General features: G+C 42.2%; 1 protein-coding gene across 1 annotated transcript; it reads left to right on the plus strand.

The window, feature by feature from the left end:
* The first annotated feature begins 923 nt into the window (after window positions 1–923).
* On the plus strand, window positions 924–21,997 carry abhd17c (abhydrolase domain containing 17C, depalmitoylase). The gene is made up of 3 exons (XM_041986466.1): window positions 924–1,799; window positions 17,651–17,830; window positions 20,885–21,997. The coding sequence occupies exons 1-3, from the start codon at window positions 1,315–1,317 to the stop codon at window positions 21,102–21,104; spliced, it is 885 nt and encodes a 294-aa protein (XP_041842400.1). The 5' UTR covers window positions 924–1,314; the 3' UTR covers window positions 21,105–21,997.
* Window positions 21,998–22,333: the final 336 nt, after the last annotated feature.

A 22,333-nucleotide genomic window follows, 5' to 3' on the forward strand; every position in this document is an offset into this window, starting at 1 on the left:
GGCTGCTAGTTGATTAACTATAATTAAAACCATGTCAGTGGCAGATTGAACTATCAGTTCCTCTGCTATAGTGTGAGGTGTTTTTTAACTGAGTAACTGCAAACTACTTCAGGTGAGTTGAGCTTTCAATGACACAGATGCTGCTTTAGTAAAACAGTCTGCTTTATACGACAGGTAGTTTGTTTCTAAAGTAATCAACAGAATTTACTTTGTGTTCAGGATGAGAAGCCACCAAGTAGTATAATAGCTTCTTTGACTTCATACTGTCAGATGCAGATATTTTGGATGCAGATATTTTGAGACGTACATCACACTGTGGTCTGTCTTCATTACCCACCACTTGACCAGTTTGGGAATCACTGCTTCAGCTTTATGCAGCAAAACACGCGCCTGGAGTGATAAAACCCTCAGGAGCCATTGGTTGAATCAATTTTCAGCTATTTTTTATTCTTGGCTCAAAATTTACAGAGCATCTCACTTGCTGGTTCTTAATTATAGTAACATCCAAATAAGGTACTTTACTCTTTACACAGGTATCATCAATAGAATTTATGTCACTCTTTTTCAAAGCAAATAACTCACATTTACCTAAGGAAAAAATATGGATGCTTTAGAAAACTTGTTGACCAATTCAATCTTTTGCTTAATTATCTGCAGAGCATCCTTGAGAAATAACACGGTATCGACAGCCAGTTGGCGGATCCAAATACTCCTGTCAAGTAGTATCCAAAGCATTCCAAGGCAACAGGGAACAAAACATGTTCTACTGCATCAAATGCCTTGTAGAAATCAAGAACAGGATAAAACTGCTGTTTGCAATCAGATGAGAGAAGTCAATGATTTACCTAGAAATGGTAGGCTATCAGTTGGGAAAGAATCATTCCCAAAACAAGCTGTCAAACAAAACTAAACGTCATCCAGGATATCCGGTCGTACCGGAAGTCCGGCTTGTCGGCGTGTAGGAGTAATGGCTGCACTCTATGCTACATATTATTAGCATCATAAGTTGACGTACATAAAGTAATGTGTTTCAAAGGTGGATTTGTTATGTCGAGGCAAACCGCGGCACAGTTCTGTGCTCTAACATAAAATGTACTTAAATTATGTATTTTGTTTATCCTGGAACTTGTATGAAGTCTTGAGTTTGGCTGTTAGCTACCTGAGCCGGTTAGCCTGCTAGCTTCAGAGCGGCTAACCTCCAGCAGCCAGCCTTCCCTGCTCTGACCGTCTGTGGATAGTTAAGCGGATTTAAAACAAGAGAAGAGTGACTATTTATTTCTAGACAAGTTTGTAAACCGGAAACCCCGCGTCTAAATGCCCGAACAAGGTCCCAGGATGAATGGGTTTTCTTTCGGAGAGCTATGCTGGCTGTTCTGTTGTCCACCTTGTCCGAGTCGTATCGCGGCGAAGCTAGCTTTCCTCCCCCCAGAGCCCACATACACGGTGCACACCGATGCTAACGGTGTGAGTAGCCTGCATTTAACGGAGCGCGCGGACTGGCAGTACTCCCAGAGAGAGCTTGATGCGGTGGAGGTACTGAGCACCAGGAGTAGCCGGGGGAACCGGATCGGATGCATGTTCGTACGCTGCGCCCCGAACAGCCGCTACACTCTGCTGTTCTCCCACGGGAACGCCGTGGACCTGGGTCAGATGTGCAGCTTCTACATCGGCCTCGGCTCCAGGATAAACTGCAACGTGTTCTCCTACGATTACTCAGGCTACGGGGTCAGCACCGGGAAACCGTCTGAGAAGAACCTGTATGCGGACATCGAGGCGGCCTGGCAGGTGCTCAAGAACAAGTGAGTTTCTCCAGGAGCAGAGACGGTTCCTGGGTCCCTGAGGGCCCCTCCATCCAGTTCATCACCCTTTTACTATGATAGGGTGTACTTAGAGCAACAAGATGTTAATATCGTTAAATTTGTTGCTGTTACAGCATTTATATATTTAGTTGCAACTTTTAAATGTTTTTTGATGGCTTTCACTATTCTGCTGCCGTCTACTTAATTATTTACTACTTTTATTAAATTAAACAGGGGCAATATGATTTAATCTAGTTCCAATACATAGGATTAAACTACAGGTGAAACTTAAAAAATTAGAATATTGAAAGAAAAAAAAAACTTAATTTATTTCAGTAATTCAGCTTAAACGGGTATACTAATATATAAACTCATTATATGCAAAGTGAGATATTTTCAAGTGTTTATATGTTAGAACTTTGATGATTATTGTTTACAGCTTATGAAAACCCAAAAATCATAATCTTAGAAAATTAGAATAGTGTGAAAAGGGTTCAGTCTAAGTGCCACACTATAGTCAGCTAATTAATCCAAAACACTTGCAGAGGACTTAATGAACTCCAGTCCCTGTTTCTTTATGTTTCGGCTGCAACATGGAAGACCACATGATAAGAACCATTTTTTCTTGGATTTTGACTTTAGCTTTGAAGCAGCAGCTCGACACCAGCAGACTACTTCACTTTGGTCAGCTGAGGACGAGGGAGGTAGGGTACCATGCCGCCATGGCAACAGGACAAGGGAAGAGCATGCGCAGAACAACCGGAATTAATTTAAAGTAGAATGAACGATCGAAGGAATTATTCAATTCACGTTTATAATCGGAATAAACCAGCCACTCCAGGATTTCATTTTTATTCTGAATTAAAGAGGAATTAAAGCGGTCATGCAAATGTGGCCACTGTCACTGTTCTGTCCTGATTCAAAGTTGGTTGCCCCCCAGGGGCCCCCTTCTGTCTCGAGCGCCAGGCATCTGCCTGGTTTGCCTGTTGGCTAGTGGCGCCTCTGTCCATGCGATGGTGTCAGTTTTAAATGTTCATGTGCTAGTTTCACAGTTAAATTAGTTTAAAGACTTTCCGGTTACAACATCTAATTATAAGTCCGATAAAGTGCATCAATCAGAATAAGTGCCCCCCTTCCCCCCCAAAAAAACGTAGAATACAGTTAAACTAAATGTTCATTTCTGTGCATGCAGACTAACACATTAGACCAACACCTAATGCATTCTAGGACTATTCAAAGTGCTTGAATTGTCTTGTGCTGATTATGCTAATTAGCGACTTCTAGGACAGCCAATAGCTGCTGTTCTTACTGAGGAGTGGGAACAGTGGCTGAGAGAAGGATCAGTCCCTGAAGCTGTTTGTTACCAGGAACTACATGGACCAGTCAGACCATGTCCTGTGGGGGATGAAGGGGACAAAGTTGCCAAACTGCTTCGACTACAAAGTGAAAATCAAATCAAATCTGATTTGATTTGACAAGTTCTGTGTCTCCTTGTTTTGTATTCGTGCGACCAGTAAGATGTTTTTTATGTCAACTGCAAAAAAATGTGAATTGTAAACATTGTAATTTCTGAATTTAGTGTTCAAGTATTTATCACTAATACAGTGAAATGAGAGGAAATGTGAATATTTGCTATGCAAGGTGATTTCAGTGTGCACTCCTAAATTTTCTGCTTGCACTCCTAAAAATTTAATTTAGGGGCCGCTGTGCTCCTCGTAAAAACAGTTAGTCTGGAGCCCTGAAAACAGCGACACGCCTCATACGCAGGGCTGACGTTTCCAGAGGCGACATGAACGCGGCCACATTTACCAGCAGCGACTTTATGAAGCAGTTTGGTTTAAATCACGAGTTTGCTGCCTTAAAGGAAATGCACAGCAATAATGAACGTTGGCAAATGCTTTTAAAAAACTGGAGGAATCTGCAGCAGAAAGCCAGAAAGCCACCGTAATACCAGACAACGTCTTAGAATTTACTGTCCTGGATTAACAGCCCGTTCTTTGTGGAAAACGTTCACTGTACGTCCAATTTCAAGATAGTTTTTTATAGAAATTCTTTGATCCGAGTTTATTTACTCAGCAGTTCTGTGGCCATCATGGATTTCACCTGGTACCTGGTACATGAATTATATAAATAAATATTAAGGCTGTCAAAAGTAACGTGTTAACAGCAGTAACTCATTTATGTAATTAACTGCATTCATTTTTTAACTGGAGTTAACGCTCCTTCATCCCCGACACTTTTCCCGGTGAGAGGGTTCAACACTGCACTCCTTCATTTAAAGAAAAGAAGAGAAAACTGGTTCCTGCAGGTCTGTACTAATATGCTTCTCCTCCTCTCTGACCGGCTGTCGGTGATCAGCTGATCGGCTTCTCTGGTGCTAGCATCGTCTCTCTTGTTGTACTTGTTTAATATTCATCTGAGAAGGAGGAAACTAGCGGTTCGTGGTTCATATTTAACCCAAAGTGTTGTTCTTCCAATACTAGCAACATCAAAAATGCATCAGTCCCATGTCAGTCAGATCCACGTCACTGTCACATGAAGCTGAAGAATGAAATAGAATTTATAGACCTCTTAATAAAATAACACTGATATCGGATCCGTACTCGGTATCGGCAGATACCTAAACCCCAGGTATCGGACAGAAAAAAATAGCGCCGGAACATCACTAACGTCTGCTGTTCTGTCTTCTAGTTTGTTTTTTCTCTTCAACGGCTTACATTTATTGTGTCTCCACCACCTGTTCTCTCAGGATAGAAGCAAATGTGACTGGTTCCAGTTCCAGTCTGTATATGTGTTGATGCAGCAGGAAGTGGAAGTCTCCAACAGAGAGGTGAGAGCAGGCACGTCCAGGTGTTATCCAGGATGGAAGTCCGTCAATCTTCCAGTCTGTCTCTGGTTTTCGTCTTCCTGGGAATGTGTGTGGGAATGTCCTGCATGACGACAGTTATGGGTCTGAGTTTGGACCTAACATGGCGACCAGTCCTATCTGACCAGAGTTCTGTGGAGCTTTGCAGCTCTGTCTGGTTTCCTCTTGAAGTCTTTGTTAAACCCTCATGGCCTGATAAGGAAATTTGTGTAGTTGTGACGTAAATTTGTTGAGATATTTTTGGCTGATAATGTTTGTTTTAATCACATACAGGAGCACTCCTGAAAAATATTTTTACTTCAACCAGTATGACTAAAAGTGGCCTTCACTAACTACATATCAAAGCCATTTTAGAAGGAAAAAACTAAGATTTTGAACTGGTTTGAAGAGGTTGTGCCAGGTACCTCACAATTTGATTACGATTCAGGGTGCTTCGATTTAATTATTGAACAATAATCAGGCTTTTTTTTCTTCTCACTTCATGTCTGCTTCCCACTTTAAATCCATTTAGTTTCCATTAGTTCAAGCAACCAAACTTGTTCCCACTCCCGTTTATTTATGTCAAAACACAAATAAATCCAACATATATTTTATATTCATATTTTTCTATGGAATCTACAGAAAAGACATGTTAGCAATATTTAGGAGCAACAACAGGTGTTCTGTCAGTTTGGCGTACCTTGTTAGCATAGCTACTAGAGATGGAGAGATTCACCAGTTTGCATCGGTGGTCCGAGGCCGACGTTTGCGATGCGACCGCACCGGTAGCTTCAGTGTGCATCGGAGACAGCTGCTGGCTAAATGCACCGTGTATCTTTCTTAGTGTGTCCGCATCGGTGAAACCAATGCTTACACCAGTTATTACATAGTTTATCTCTCTGTGCCTGTGTTTTCGAGGTGCCTTGAATGCATCATCACTATATTTTGGCAATTTGTTATTAAAACTATCGGGAGCCGGGTGGCGCAGCCGCAATTAGCAAACAGCAAACATGGAGGGAAGCGAGACAACAGGTCAGGAGGTCTGGCCCACAGCAGTGAGTTGGCCTGCCTGGCACTGTCTCACACCAACAGATGATTTCTTCTGGTGAGTTGCTGCGAATAACGACAGTAATAAAGTTTTTATTTCTTTATTAATAATGTTATGATCAAAGCATATAAAGGTGCTTTGCTGGGAGGCAGAGGAAGTGGACTGAGATAACAGAGGAAAGGGGGTGCAGAAAGGGACTTCTTTTTTGTTTAAATTATTAAATAATAATAAAAAGGGCACATCGGGATGAGGCAGCAAATGTGGGTGTAGGAGCCATTTGTTGTTTTTGTGTTACTTGCGTTTTTTGGTTTGTATTATCACACTGGGTGGCAGTAAAGAGGCGCATCAGGTGTATTAAATGACAGCCACAGGTGATGTGGGTTTTTCTAATTAGTTTGTGTGTGGGAGAATGTCACAGTTTTTACCGCTTTCGCATTTTTGTTATTGGCACTTTTTTATTTCGATCATAAATGTTACCCATTATCAACGCATACTATACGACTTGGAAAATAAACGGGAACTTCACCCAAACTTCGACAGCGGCCTTTGGATTGTTTATTGAAGCGCGTTATAAACTCCCCTCACCACAGTGGGAAACTTTTTAATCCCCCACCAGCAGCAGTTCACCGTGAGACGGCTGGTGTGATACAAGCTACAAACTTTTATCTGAACATAAGCTGATGGTCAGTAGCTTAGATTCTCTGTGGTTCTTTGTTTTCCTGTAATGGTGACCCTGGTACTACCTGCTGTAAAAAACTTCTTCCTTCTTGAATGTCTGTGGTTGTGGTTCTGTTGTATCTGTCATCAACACAAAAGCTCTGAATATTCCAACCTTGGATATACAGGAGGTCCTATATTGAATTTCCTGGTATAACTTAGCTAAGAACTGGTTAATAATGTGTCCTGTGTTAAACTGACAGGGATATTGTAATACTCAGATTGCTTGGGTGTACTAGTTTTCCACATCAGTTCTTGTCTACACCTGTTGTAGTACGCATCTGTTCTAGTACGCTTCTGTTCAAGTCCACTTATGATCTAGTCTATATCTGTTCTAGTCTGCATCTGTTCTAGTCTGCATCTGTTCTAGTCTACTTCTGTTCTAGTCTGCATCTATTCTAGTCTGCTTCTGTTCTAGTCCACATCTGTTGAAGTCCGCTTCTGTTCTAGTCCACTTCTGTTCTAGTCCAACTGTAAAAGTAATAGCAAAACTGTGCCAATGAAGAACATTTAGTTAACCCAGATTAGATGCAGATGGGCGAAGCTTTTGACTCGGTGTGTCATCAGTGTGTTTATCTGGTTGTAGTGATGTGATTGTGGCTTTTTAAATATTTGTTGGTTAAATGTTGCTGTCTGAAGTTTTCGTTCATGACTCCATATGTAGTGTTTGTGGACGTCTTTCTTTTTACAGAATAACATTCATTCATTCATGCCTTTCGTAAAGGGTAGGGGAGAGAAAGAACTGGACTGATGGCTGATAGTTTCATGTGAATATTGGTCTACATGGAATAATGAGCTTTGGTGAGAATTTAACCTGTGTGTACACAAGTATGAGCATTTAAGTTAGGGTGCATAAAATATGTGTGCAGCATATGAATTAGGGTGGCCTGGGTGGGAGGATGACTTAGCCTGATTTTTGTCCTAGTCCCGCCCTGATATTCACCATATGTAAGTTTTGTAAGTGTTTTGTAAAACTCTGTAAAATTCCAGACAGAGAGCACTATTAGTAAAAGGACCTGAGAAAAGGACTGTTTGTGAATGGTCAGTGTGTTTTCTTGTCTTTATTTTTTATTAAGAGACCGAAAAAATTTGCCTAAATAAATGTAAAAGTAAAAAACAAATGTAATGAAAAAAATTTGTTTATGATCTGGTGTTTATTAGAAATAAAACAATCCTCTGGACCATATTGAATTCCATCTTTTAAGTTGAATGTCTTGGTTTGCTTTATAGAAAACAAACAAGTATGAGATATATCCTTCACAGGGAAAGAGAGGGCAAAATAACGTTATTTAGACACCAGATGTGGCCTCGTAAATTCTTTGTATTGTGTTGAATCGTTTTGAGTCGCATCATGAATCGTATTGAACCGAATTGAATTGTATGAAGTCAAATTGTTATCAAATCATTGATGAATCGTATCATTAACGGTGGTGAATCATATTGCATTTTATCGGCATGCGGCTTCGCTGGATCGTTACTGTATGGTATCGCTGGCGGCGTATCGAGATGCGTATCAAATCGGCCTCAGTGGTAACGTTCACGTCCCTGATAGCTACTCTTGGTTAGTGAGCATGCGTAGCACAGAAAACTGCAAATGACTCATCAGTTCAGCACCACGACTGCTCAGAAACCGTGTCGCAAATGGTCAACTGTGAAGCCACAATTAGTTTAGTGTTTTACTAGAGCTGCACCGATACCACAGTTTTACAAAACGAGTACAAGTATAAGTATGCACATTTGAGTACTAGCCGATACCCAGTGCCAATACAAGTACTAGTAAATCCCATTGCAGCTGACTGGTGACGACTGAGTGGTTAATTGTGTTATACGAGTCATCTTAGCTGGAATCTTCAGGAATGAGGAGGATAAAGTGGTTTTTGGTGGATTCTGTTGACTGCTGTGACAAAGCACCTACATGCCCAAATAAAGGTTCTTCACCAACGTTTTTTTTAAAATATTTATTTTATTCATAACAAGAAAAAAACGAAACAATCAAAACAACAAAATTTGAACACCGGAACGAAAAGGAGGAGAAAGAAGAAAATATTATCTGCCCCTTTCTCACAAAATAATCAAACCAATAATAAGCCACTTTTATGTAACATAAATAATAATACATATGCCATAATTCAGATTTTTAACATGGCATGAGTAATAAATTACATTTAAAGTAGCTATAATTGCAAATAGCAAACACAGATCATCTTCAGGTCGGATAATATTTTAACCCCAGAGCTGATCTAGTTAACAGGAGGGTTAACCACATGCTGGGATGAACTGCTCTGCCTCAGTCCCTGACCCAAGCTGGACACGAGAGTCGTCCTGCTGGGTGATGCGAAGTCGGGGGGTACAGGAGAGATGGCTTTAATCCCATCATGTAAAGGGTGGACATCACTTTCTTAAATTTTTTCTTCCTCTGGCCTATCACCTCCGAAGAGTAACGTTCATAGACTCTGAATGGATGACCCTTGGTTAGTGGCATACCTCTCCTCCGAGCCTCCTGAACCAACGGTCCGTCTCTGGAAGTGGTGGAAGCAGAGGACAGCAAGCCGCGGCTTTGGTTTGAGGGTCGCGCTGCAGTGAACCCGGTCCAGTTTGGGTGTGGAAGAGATTTCCTCACAGCCTCTTGCAGACGTTTTCAAAAGAGGTTCATTTCCCTCGGAGAGCCCAATCAGCCGAACGTTGCTTCTCTCCTCCAGGTCAGCTAGTTCAGAGGTCCCAACCCTGGTCTTCAAGGCCCACTATCCTGCGATAGGTGAGGACCAGGGTTGGGGACCTCTAAGCTAGCTTAGCCTGAGCTTCCTGTTATCAGTTTGAAGCTGATTGCATAAAGATTTTCTACCTCCTCCAGCCGCTGGTGAACAGCATTATTTCTAGTGACGCCAGTCTGTTGTGGTGGCTAGCGACGGGTGTTTGCACGCCGTCCAATTTGTCATTAAGTTTTTGGAAAGACGTGTTGAGCTCGGAGAGCACGGCTGATCTGTGGTCAGCTAGCAGTGCTGTAATGTTGCGTTTGCTAACATTAGCGTCAGCCTTGGACTTTTCACCTGGTTTAGTGGCTTTTAATGTTTTATGTGTTCATGCATTTTTTTAAAAATGTGTGTTGGTTCCACAGATGAATCTCGTCACATTAACGTGCTAAGTTTGACAGCACTAGTTTTTCACTTTGGTATCGGATTTGTAGTATCGGAGCACCTGATGTGTAAAGACACATGCACACGCAGGTGAGCGCACGCCCACCAGGCAGAGAGTGTGTGTGGCGTCATATGTGGCGTAAAAAACAGAGAATAACCAGGCTTCACTAATTTACCCTCCATCCACCCTCCATATTTAACGTTTACAGCTGTTCATCAACGTCTGGTCTAGCATAGATTTAATCTGCAGCTGGATCTCAGCCATGTTTTCCAAGGTCCAGCTCAGCGTCTGCTGCGTTCATCCCACATCATTGGTAGATGAACTAAACATGACAAAAGTCCACATTAGCGCACATTAACTAATTAACTCTTTCTTGTGGCACAAACACTCTGCAAGCCGGAGATCCGGCATGGTGCCGGAGTCCATGTCCTTAGTCTGCTTGTCTTTAGCAAATTGTTAATATTAATAATCCTTTATTAGTTCCACAGTGGGGAAATTCTTCCTCTGCATTGAACCCATCCTAGTTGCTAGGAGCAGCGGGCTGCCAGATTCCAGCACCCAGGGGGTTCAGGGCCTTGCTCAGGGGCCCACAGTGGTTTACCAGCCCTGAGGCTTGGACCCAGGTTCTCCAGACCCACCTCTGTAACCACTAGGCTACCTCTGCCTCGTTCTTTCTTGTGATTCGTCTTTAAAAGAGGCCTCCTTCAGGGATGACAGCCAGGCGGACTGCAGTGTGCGGCGTATGGCTGAGCGCTGGCAGGCTGACCCTTTACTGCCAGCAGTTCAGACATTAATGGCTGTGTGTTGAGGTATGGTGAGGGGACAAGCTCTACACTGACTATTTTATCAGTGTTATTTCTTCAGTGTTGTCCCATGAGAATATATAATTAAACATTTGCAGAAAATTACTCACTTTTGTTATATATGTATATATGTGTATATATATATATATACACATATATACATATGTATATATGTATATATATATATATATATATATACATATATACATATGTATATATGTATATATACATATATATACATGCATACATACATATATTTATACACATATGTTAGGGCTGTGCATCTTCACTGGCCTTAAGAACTGATTTGATCACGATTATCTTGTCAACAATTCGATTTGATTCAGCGATGCATCGCTATGTGTTGCATCATCAGTTTTCTTTATCGCTGCTACTTTTTTCATCAATGAATACAAACAGTCAGATAATTATAAACTTACTGTTTATTTATAATTATTTCAGAAATCAGTCTGTCTGATATTGACAAACTTATTTTCAACTTCATTATTGAACTTTATTTTTCCATTGCCAGTAAATCAAGAAACTTTACTATAATGTGACATTTTTATCAAAATTTCTTGCAGTAAAGCAGTGTGTTTTGTCCCTTCAGTCTTTTCATAGTTCAGCCAGGATATGGAAGTTAAGATGTTTTCAGGCTCTCCTCTATGGTCAGTAAACATTAGCCTGTACGTTTTCTAGTCACTTTTTAACTGCTCACAGAGAATATTGCTGAGGAAAACATTTGTTGATGCTAACTGCTAGCTTGCCAATGGTATTTTCCATAAATGTTAGAGCCTTAAGCTAACTTATTGGTTGTTATACATTTTCATGTGTAATCTTACATAATTTCCCAGAGACAATGAAAGTATTTCCAGTGAGATACTGAAGTATTTTCTGTGTGTTTGCTTAGTTAGCTAGCTCACACCACACACACAAGCAGCAGCAGAATACATACCTTTCAAGAACTTTTGAAAAATGTGATTTCACCAAAATGCATATTTCAGCAGAAGAAAACGTTTAGACACCCCCACATTTATTCCCACTTAAAATGACTAAACTCTCATAATTACTTTATCTGGCCTGTTGTTGGCCAACGTTGTTTCAGCTGTTTCCGGACGGGTTGCTGCCAGAAGATTCACAGTCAGCTCATACTTTCCATCTGATGTTGTTTATGTTGTATGGGGAACAAATTATGGGTTGATGAGATTCTGCTTTTATTTCCATTGTAAACCTTTTTTAAAGGGAATTGTACTCATAGTGATTTTCTTAGCAGAGAGAAGTGGAGCTGTGTTAACTCCAGCTATTGTTTCTTTAGCTCAGAATTTCTCATCTCAGGAAAACACTCAGTTTATTAAAGCTGCTTTGTGGAATAAAGCTTTGGTCTAGTTGAAGCAATTCAAGTGTTAAAATACTCAATTATTAATCTCATTTAATATGGATGTATTTTAATAACTGAGATCAGCAGATAGTTGTTGTTGAACGGAGTTTTACCGGACGGTGGTTTGGTTGGGCCGGCCACGTTAAACCAAACTCACCACAGTTTCCACACGCTGCTGTTTTCTGTTTGTTCTGATGTTTCCACTCAGATTCTGGAGAATCTGGACAAAGTTTTCCACCGCATGTTGTTTTTGTTTCCTCACAGGAATGATGATGACTAATCACACGGGTTTATTTTGGGGACCAAGTTTTCCTTTAACTTTGTGTTGTTGTTACTGAAGGACACGTGTTCATCTGACAACCAGGACCAGATGATGGTGTTACCATGACTTCACAGAGCTGAGTTCTAGACCGCAGGTAGAGGATTATTTACACCCATAATGGTGAAGGAAGCTGTCACGGAGAATGTCTGAGCTGCTCTGTCCTCTGTTTTCACACCAGCTGAGGAAGGTAGATGATCTTTATCAGAAAGATAAGATTAGTGCCGGTGAGAGGCCGAATGTGGGATGAGCGACTATTTTATAACTGTTTCATTTGTATTTTTATTCTTAATTTTACTCCTATTATATACCATTGTTATTCCTGTTCATACTTTATTCCTATTTTTCCCTTTCTGTTCCTATTTAATACCTATTTGAACTTTTTATTATTACTGTTGCATAGATATTCTTATACCTGAGTTAATATCTCTGCATGTTGTACGTGTATAAACGTGACAAACATCTTGTATCTTGTATTGAAAAGACAGAGATGAAATTTATTTGCAGCTGGTGGACGGATCCCACCGAACGTCCTCCTCTGCACGAGCTCTTTGGTTAACCTCAGTTGCTTTTAAATCTTCTGGAGAATTAAAGGAGACTTGATTTGAACACATTCCCAGTATCGTTCCTGTCTAATTCCATCTCCCGGTCCTCTGGAATTTTGTCGATCTGGTTTCCGTCCACGTTTTCCGCATCGTGGAAATCATGAAGACGTCTCTGTCCTTAGCTGAACAGGACGCCATCATGTGGACACAGGTTGTCAGGAAGTGTTCAGACCAGGACTGAGTATTTCTTCATAATGTCTGCAGTCTTCTGAAGTTCAGGATTCTGGTTGTAAAATGAAGGCTTGATGTCTGCAGCTTCCCCGTTCTTCTCCCAGGTTTCTTGTCTATTTCCATTTCTGTGTCCCGACAGGCTCAGCTCAGTGTATTCCAGGTTAACTTCCATGTTTGTGCTGCATCCCACTGCAGCTTTCAGGCATGTGTTAGTAACACAGGCATCCTCAGAGGCAAGGCAAATTTATTTGTACAGCACATTTCATGTGCAAGACAATTCAAAGTGCTTTACATAAAACATAAAAACATTACAGCAAGGTGCAGAAAAAAATACAAGTGTATTAGAAAAATAAAGATTAAAAAAGATAAAATTGATTACATGAAAACAGAAAGAAAAAAGCTCAGATAAAGAAATAAAGTTAAGATTTCAGCGTAAAACAACCAGTTGTAGATTTTGACTTCTAAATAAAAACTAGTCCATGCAGCAGAGAACAGGTGGGCCTTTAACCTGGATCTAAAAAAACTGAGTGTTTCAGCTGATCTGAGGCTTTCTGGGAGTTTGTTCCAGACATGTGGAGCATAGAAGCTGAATGCAGCTTCTCCATGTCTGGTTCTGACTCTGGAACTGATAAGAAACTGGAACCAGATGACCTGAGGGTTCTGGTAGGTTCATACTGGGTCAAGAGGTCTCTGATGTATGTTGGTCCTAAACCATTCGGATCTTTCTAGACCAGCAGCAGAACTTTAAAGTCTATCCTCTGACGGACCGGCAGCCAGAATAAAGACCTCAGAGCTGGACTGATGTGGTCCACTTTCTTGGTCTTAGTGAGGACTGGAGCAGCAGAGTTCTGGATCAGCTGCAGGTGTCTGACTGATTTTTTAGGTAGAACCTGTAAAAGTACTGTTACAATAATCAAGATGGAAGCTGGACTAGTTTTTCCAGGTCCTGCTGACACATCACATCTTTTACCCTTTATATATTCTTAAGGTGATAGTAGGCTGACTTTGTAATTCCCTTAATGGGTTTTTCAAAGTTAAGGTCTGAGTCCATCAATACACCCAGATTTCTGGCGTGGTTGGTGGTTTTTAGGTGTATGGACTGAAGCTCTGTGGTGACATTTAATCGTTTCTCTTTGGCTCCAAAAACCATCACCTCAGTTTTGTTTTTGTTTAACTGGAGAAAGTTCAGACACATCCAGTCATTAATCTCCTCAATGCATTTACCAAGAGCCTGTACGGGGCCTCGGTCTTCTGGTGACATTGTAATATAAACCTGTGTGTCATCTGCGTAGCTATGGTAACTAATTTTGTTTTTCTTTATGACCTGTGCCAGTGGGAGCATGTAGATGTTAAACAGAAGAGGCCCCAGGATGGAACCTTGGGGAACTCCACATGTAATTCTTGTCTGCTCTGATGTAAAATTACCTATTGACACAAAGTACTTTCTATTCTCTAAATAAGATTTAAACCAGTGTAGCGCCAGAGAGGCCACCCAGTTCTCCAGTCTGGAGTAATATATTGTGGTCGACTGTATCAAATGCAGCACTGAGGTCCAGTAAGACTAAGACTGACATTTTTCCATCATCTGTATTCAAACATACGTCATTAATGGCTTTGGTCAGAGAAGTCTCAGTGCTGTGGTGCTGCCTAAAACCTGACTGGTAGACATCGTAGCAGTTGTTTTGTGTTAAAAAGTCATTTAGCTGATGAAAAACGGCTTTTTCAATTATCTTACTTAGAAAAGGAAGATTTGAGATCGGCCTGTAGTTGCTCGTTTGTGTCTTGTCTAGATTGTCCCTTTTTAGCAGAGGTTTGATTACAGCTGTTTTTAAAAGTTTTGGGAAGATGCCAAAAATTAAGGACAAGTTCACAATCTGTAACAGATCTGGCTCCAGAGTCTTTGAGACCTTTTTGAAGAAACCTATGGGCAGGAAGCAGCAAGAGGAGAAGTTCAGCACACATAAGATGTCGCCCAGATCTTTGCTGTTAATGGGATTAAACTGTGTCATGGTGTTTAAGCTGGTTTTAATGGACACAGTATATTTCCTGAACCTGCTGCTGATGAACCAACTGTTTGTCTGATATTTTGGATTTTTATGTGAAGAATTTGGCAAACTCATTGCAGGCCTTGGTGGAATAAAGTTCAGGTGTTGTTGACACAGGAGGGTTTGTTAACCTGCCAACAATAGCGAATAAGACCCGAGCATTATGATAGTTTTTGCTAATAATGTCAGAGAAATAGGACTTTCTTGCATTCCTCAGTTGTAGATTATAAGAGTGAAGTTTCTCTTTAAACATGTCACAATGAACCTGTACATTTGTTTTTCTCCATCTGCACTCGGCTTTCCGACGCTCTCTTTTTCCATTTTTCACCAGTGTGAAAGACTTTTTCTTTCCAGAGACAACCTTCACCTTAATAGGAGCTATGACATCCATAATACTTAACATTTTAGCATTAAAACTAGTGACGAGCTCATTGGCTGAACCGCCTGATAGGGCAGGTGTTGAAGAGAAGACCTGGTTAAACATCCCAGTCGTGTTTTCAGCTATACACCGTTTTGTGATGACCTCTGTTGAGACATTAGTGTGAACAGGAATCGTACTCTCAAAGAAAACACAGTAATGATCAGACAGGCCCACATCACACACAGTCATTTTAGAAAAGTTCAAACCCTTCGAGATCAGTAAATCTAGTGTGTCCTTTAGTGTGTGTGGCCCCTGTTATATGCTGAGTCAGCCCAAAGTTACTTAGGTCTTTAGTCTCCTCATCCTGAGGGCTGTCTACATGGATGTTAAAATCACCAACAATAATTACACAGTCAAAGTCTACACAGATTAAAGCAGCAGTTCATTAAACTCATCATGAAATGCTGTGCCATGCCCTGGTGGGCGGTATATATCCAGAAACATTGATCTATTTTTAGCTTTTAGCTGAAGAGCCACATATTCAAAATAACTAAAATTTCTAAAAGATAATTGCTTACATTGAAATGATTCATTAAATAAAACTGCTCCTCCTCTCCTGTTCAGTCTGACCTCACTGATAAAACTAAAGTTAGGAGGGGTTGACTCTATAAGAGCAGCTGCGTCTTGGTTTAACCAAGTTTCTGTTAAAAACATAAAATCAAGGTTGTGTTCAGTGATAAGATCATTAATTAAAAATGTTTTCCCTGATAATGACCTAACATTTAATAAAGCTAACTTGATGGGTTTAGAATTGTTTACCCTGTTTGGGGGCACGCTGTGGCTCACAGGGTATGTTAACTCTACTCAGAAACCTTTTAGAAAGCAGCTCTCTGTGTTTTAATCGAGCTACTTTTCTCCCTCTGTTACCAAACAGTACAGATATTTTTAACCTTCTAGTAAACAGAGATCCAGCTTGTCCTGTTATCCAGGCAGCCTGGGCGTATGGGCGACAATGACCTGTTTGGGGTTTGGTGGGGCGAAGCGTCACCATCCAGGTTTTTGGTGCTGTTGAGGGGATTGGGGGCAAATAAAGATCCATCCTCTTGCCTTCGCTGATGTCTATTTTTCAAGGCAGAGCGGCGGCAGATGCAGCTCCTCCTCTGGGTTTCCACTGGGTTTTGTTTGGTTTGTCTTATGAAAAAACTCCTCTCGTATCTTAGCACTGAATACAGAGGGATGACGCAGGAAGTGGAAAAGGTTGGTGGGGAAAAGTTTTTACCCCTGACTTGTTCAAATTTAAAAAGATGTCTGCATTCCCAAAAGATGTAAAAATTATAAATAAAATGCAGTTTGTTTTTTTGTTTGTTTGTAATCACATGCCGAAATAAGCCAATTATTTAGTGTCAGTAATCTACAGAATCCTTCCTCTTCTGATGCGGGGCACAGGTCCACTGATAAAAACAGCTCGCTGTGTTTAAAGTCCTGCTTCAGAACCTCAGGTTGCTGCTGGGACACATAATGTGACCCTGTATGTAGAACCATGGTTCTCACATCTGGGTGATCAGCCACAACTTTCAGAATTCTCTCCTGCAGGTCACTGATCATATCTTTAGGAAAGCAGAGGACTTTGGTGTTCTTTCCACACATCCACTGAACATCACTTACAGTAGAATTACCAATAATCAGAGTTTCAGGCCCAGCCTTTAGCTTTCCCTGTGGCCTTTTCCTTTCTGACCGGCTTTTAGTCCTCACCTCGCAGTCCTGGGATAGAAGATGAATGAATCCCAATGAAGATCCCGAGTCATCTGATAGCAAATCTGTTCTGTAGTTCCACATTCAGGCGCTTTGGAGGTTTGTTGTTAACTCTCCCAGTCTGGGTTGTCCAGTCCTGTTTCCTACCATGTAGAGGGTAGAAGAGGCCAGTCGGTCTCATCATAGACTTCAGCTGGCCGCGCCCGGCCCGTGATACGTTGTCCTCCCTTTTCCAGAAGGCATGATTTACTTTTTGGCTTTGCACCAACACAGTTCCAGGGAGGATTTTTACCCGATGATTTACTGTAATTCACAGAGGCTGCTTCTTTTTTGGTAGTGTTATCTGTGCTTTTTAGCCATCTGTTAGCTTGCTACGTGTAGGCTTCAGCTTTGTGTAGGCCACGCACACGGAGCGCTGCAGATAAAAGAGCTATGAAAAATGTCACTGTTTCTGGTAAAAATTCTTTAGTCCCAGCGACTTATAGGTATCAAAAAACTACTGTGGGTGGGTTTGTAGGTAAAAATAAAATCAATGTACAAATCAAAATAAAAAGAGGAAGAATGCAGCAGAAGGGAGAGCAAAAGCAGGAAGAGTCTGTAAAGCATCAAAGCAGGAAGCATTCTCATTTCAGCGAACAGTGAACTGTTTTCTCTCTCTGTGTTGTGGTAAAGGTACGGCGTTACACCTGAGAACATCATCCTGTATGGTCAGAGCATCGGCACCGTGCCCACCATCGACCTGGCAGCTCGCTACGAATGTGCCGCCGTCATCCTGCACTCACCGCTGATGTCGGGCCTCAGGGTGGCCTTCCCTGATACACGCAAGACCTACTGCTTCGACGCCTTCCCCAGGTAGCTTACACAATCACAGACGCCTGGCTTTGTTGTGTTACTGTGGTTACAGAGGTTAGAGCCTTAGGCTGCATTGTGATCAGTACAGACAAAACGGGATCAATGATTATCCCAATTTGCTGATCTCTAGGAACTCTGGACTTTAATGGGATGGTGACCCATCCATCTCCACCTTACCTCTGGATGCTAACGTGTAACAGTCCTGGATTAGAAACAATACTGATTCATTTACAGCTGGTACAGTCCAAGACTTCCATCAGGACTAAAGAAGGAAGTTTATATAATGGTGAAAAAACACCCTAAAAGAAGAAACCTGATTCAACTGCAGTCAGTATGCAGGAAACAACCACAAGATGGTGGTGGTGATGGAGATGATGATGATGATGATGGTGGTGATGATGATGGTGGTGATGGAGATGATGATGATGATGATGATGGTGGTGATGGAGATGATGATGATGGTGGTGATGATGATGATGGAAATGATGATGGTGATGGTGATGGTGATGATGATAGAAATGATGATGATGATGGTGGTGATGATGATGATGGAAATGATGATGATGGAAATGATGATGGTGAAGATTGAGATGATGATGGTGGTGGTGATGATGATGATGGAAATGATGATGGTGAAGATGGAAATGATGATGATGATGGAAATGATGATGATGATGGAAATGATGATGGTGATGATGGAGATGATGATGGTGATGATGGAGATGATGGTGGTGATGATGGAGATGATGATAATGATGATGGTGATGATGGAGATGATGGTGGTGATGGTGATGATGGAAATGATGATGGTGATGGTGATGGTGATGGTGGTGATGGAAATGATGATGGTGATGATGGTGATGGTGGTGATGGAAATGATGATGGTGATGATGGAGATGGAGATGATGATGGTGATGATGATGATGATGGAAATGATGATGGTGGTGATGCTGATGATGGTGATGAAGGAAATGATGATGGTGATGATGGAGATGATGGTGGTGATGGTGATGATGGAAATGATGATGGTGATGATGGAGGTGATGATGGAGATGATGGAGATGATGGAAATGATGATGGTGATGATGGAAATGATGATGGTGATGATGGAGATGATGGTGGTGATGATGGTGGTGATGGTGGTGATGGTGATGATGGTGATGATGGAGATGATGATGGTGATGATGGTGATGATGGAGATGATGGAGATGATGGAAATGATGATGGTGATGATGGAAATGATGATGGTGATGATGGAGATGATGGTGGTGATGATGGTGGTGATGGTGGTGATGGTGATGATGGAGATGATGATGATGGTGGTGACCCCTTACACACTTCAGTGAGGGAGAAGTGACCCTGTTGCTCCAGAGACAGAAGACCTGAGGCCTGTACTACGAACCGGGGGATTAACAGCCTGAAAGGAATGCTGGCAGAAAACGTTAGATGTTAATTGATGGGACAAAGTAAACAAACCTTTCTCTGATTATTATGGCCCAGACTTTTGGGGCGGAGCTTCCTCACCTCCTTCCTTTCCTTCACATTTTCCCTTCAATTCTTTATAGGCTCAGCACCCGTATGAGCGCGTTTTGTGTTGGAATATTAATTCCTCACCATCACCATGCAGCGTTGTGTCGCGTCCCAGCAGCCGGCTTCCCGGCAGCCTTGTCCCAGCAGCCGGCATCCCGGCAGCGTCGCGTCCCGGCAGCCTTGTCCCAGCAGCCGGCATCCCGGCAGCGTCTCGTCGTCCCACCAGCCGGTGTCCTGGCAGCGTTGTCCCAGCAGCCGGCATCACGGCAGCGTCGCGTCCCAGCAGGCTTGTCCCGGCAGCCGGCGTCCTGGCAGCGTTGTCCCAGCAGCCGGCATCACGGCAGCGTCGCGTCCCAGCAGGCTTGTCCCGGCAGCCGGCGTCCTGGCAGCGTTGTCCCAGCAGCCGGCGTCCTGGCAGCGTCGTCCCACCAGCCGGCGTCGCGTCCCAGCAGCTTCAGCTCCACAAACCGCAACGATGCATACTATATTTTTTCTATTTTTTTTAAATAAAATAAAACTAGCGGGCAGTTTTGCCGGTTTTTTGTCTGAGCCCATGTTTAATATTTTTTTATATACTTTTTGAAGGGCAGTTTTCTTTACAGAACTTTATTTTCTGTCATACTTATTGGTTTTGGTTGTGTTTGGTTTTCATTCTTTGTTAATGAGATGCCATCTCTACAGTTGTCCTTGTCATCGTTGTCTTCCTCTTCTTCTTCTCTGCTTTGCTGGTCGCGTGTCAGCTATACTGCTCAACTCTGACCCCGCGGTTTCCGGAGGTCTTGCTCCATTTTCTGCATCAAGCCACGGATCTGCAAGATCCCTGAAAACACACCAGCTACATGTCTAAACGATGCAGGAGATGGACGAAAGTATCCGCTTGTCTGCGCATCCGTCTTCTCTGTCGTCATAAATGGACCTGGCCTGGTTAATCCATCTCATCACTTTAATAGTAGCCACCACTACATAAGATGCTGGTTTGTTTATTTCTTTGTATTTGTTTTATTACTTTTGGTAATAAAATCCGATGATGTTGATGATAGTCAGAGATTGTGACATGGAAACTACCATGACTTCATCTAAATAAAGACAGGAGGAGACGTCACTGTGTCTCCATAGCAACAAGCTGTTGAATGCTGCAGGGCCCTGCTGTGCCTACAGACCTGATGGTGGACGGTTCAGCAAGCCGGGTCTTTACAGACTGAAACATGTTTGTCAGGACTCTTAGAGGAATAACCTGGTTAACAGTACTAACCTGGTTAACAGTACTAAAATAATCAGCTTAACATTATCGGACTAAACCCATCTCAGAACATGTCTGTCTGTCTGTCTGTCTGTCTGTCTGTCTGTCTGTCTGTCTGTCTGTCTGTCTGTCTGTCTGGACGGATGGACGGACGGTGTAATGTGACTACATTATCTAGATAACTGTTCTTGTGTGATGGTCTGGAGCAGGAATGTGATCCCTTAGCTTTAGATCCGGATCTGGTGGTGAAGTCTGACTGACGTCCATCTGTTTGTCCTCCACAGCATCGACAAAGTGTCCAAGGTGGCGTCCCCGGTTCTGGTGATCCACGGTACGGAGGACGAGGTGATTGACTTCTCCCACGGCCTGGCCATGTATGAGCGCTGCCCACGTGCTGTTGAGCCTCTTTGGGTGGAGGGGGCCGGTCACAATGACATTGAACTGTACGCTCAGTACCTGGAGAGACTCAAGCAGTTCATCTCCTTCGAGCTGCCCACCTCTTGAGCTCCGAGATCCTCTCCATCTCCTCATGGTCTCCCTGAGCTGAGGAGGTCTGAAGCTCCTCTGACAGGAGGAGGAGGAGGAGCTTCAGAACGGTTGAGATGCAGCTGAGGTGTCAGCTGGCCTCATTTAAAACCTCCATTTAAGAACGAGCCTCAAACTCCACTCCTCCTCCTCCTCCCTGTTTCTTCATCATCATCCTGTTAAAATGTTGATTTTTATATTTTTTGCACTTGATGATAAAATGTTGAAGTTTTAGTTTCAGGGAATCGGCTGCAGCTACGTTCAGGTGTTTTCTTTCTTTGATCACATTCCTGTTTTACTGATGATGTGTTAAGCTGCTTTTGTTCAATCCAACATGATGAGTTCACTGTCTGTGATCATTTCAGTAAAATCAAGCCCTCATACGGACCAGTTTTACCTCTGAACACTACCTGTCGCCCCTGACCCAGATCAGAGTCTGGACCTCCTGGTCCAGCTGTGCTTTCATTTGTCCTTCCTGACCATGAGACCACCTCCGTCTCCTCCCTGACCTCACCGTGGATTCATGAAGCCTTAATAGAGTTTCCTGATCATGAAATAAAAACCCAACCATGTTTCATCTTGTTTTTAAAGGGAAATGAAGAGCGTGCCGTTTTGATACCGACGTTTTTATCAGGTTTTCATGTTGATGGATTTCCACTGTAACCCTTGAAGCATCTGTGTGGTGGATTTTTACAGTGGATGTGCAGATGTGAGGCAGATGAAGGTCGAAGAGTCGTCACTGATCGTAGTAAAAAATGAACCCATGAAAAAAAAGCCTTAAATCCTGTGAAACTGTATCATACATGAAGGTGTTGTTAAAAAGCAGAATGATGTTAAAGCTTTTACTGGAATAAAGGATGCATGAAACCATGTCTAAGATCTGCCTGTCTGTCTATCTGTCTGCCTGTCTGTCTGTCTATCTATCTATCTATCTAGCTGTCTGTCTGTCTATCTATCTAGCTGTCTGTCTATCTGTCTGTCTGCCTGTCTGTCTGTCTGTCTATCTATCTATCTATCCATCTAGCTGTCTGTCTATCTATCTATCTAGCTGTCTGTCTGTCTATCTATCTAGCTGTCTGTCTATCTGTCTGTCTGCCTGTCTGTCTGTCTGTCTATCTATCTATCTATCCATCTAGCTGTCTGTCTATCTATCTATCTAGCTGTCTGTCTGTCTATCTATCTAGCTGTCTGTCTATCTGTCTATCTAT

This window comes from Melanotaenia boesemani, chromosome 1, assembly GCF_017639745.1.
Source record: "Melanotaenia boesemani isolate fMelBoe1 chromosome 1, fMelBoe1.pri, whole genome shotgun sequence".
NCBI lineage: Eukaryota > Metazoa > Chordata > Actinopteri > Atheriniformes > Melanotaeniidae > Melanotaenia > Melanotaenia boesemani.

Bases quoted from the DNA above. Each gene is read 5' to 3' on its own strand.
- abhd17c (XM_041986466.1), top strand. From the start codon at position 1,315: ATGCCCGAACAAGGTCCCAGGATGAATGGGTTTTCTTTCGGAGAGCTA. The intron at 1,800-17,650 runs GTGAGTTTCTCC...GTTGTGGTAAAG, and splicing joins TGGCAGGTGCTCAAGAACAA to GTACGGCGTTACACCTGAGA. The intron at 17,831-20,884 runs GTAGCTTACACA...TGTCCTCCACAG, and splicing joins TGCTTCGACGCCTTCCCCAG to CATCGACAAAGTGTCCAAGG.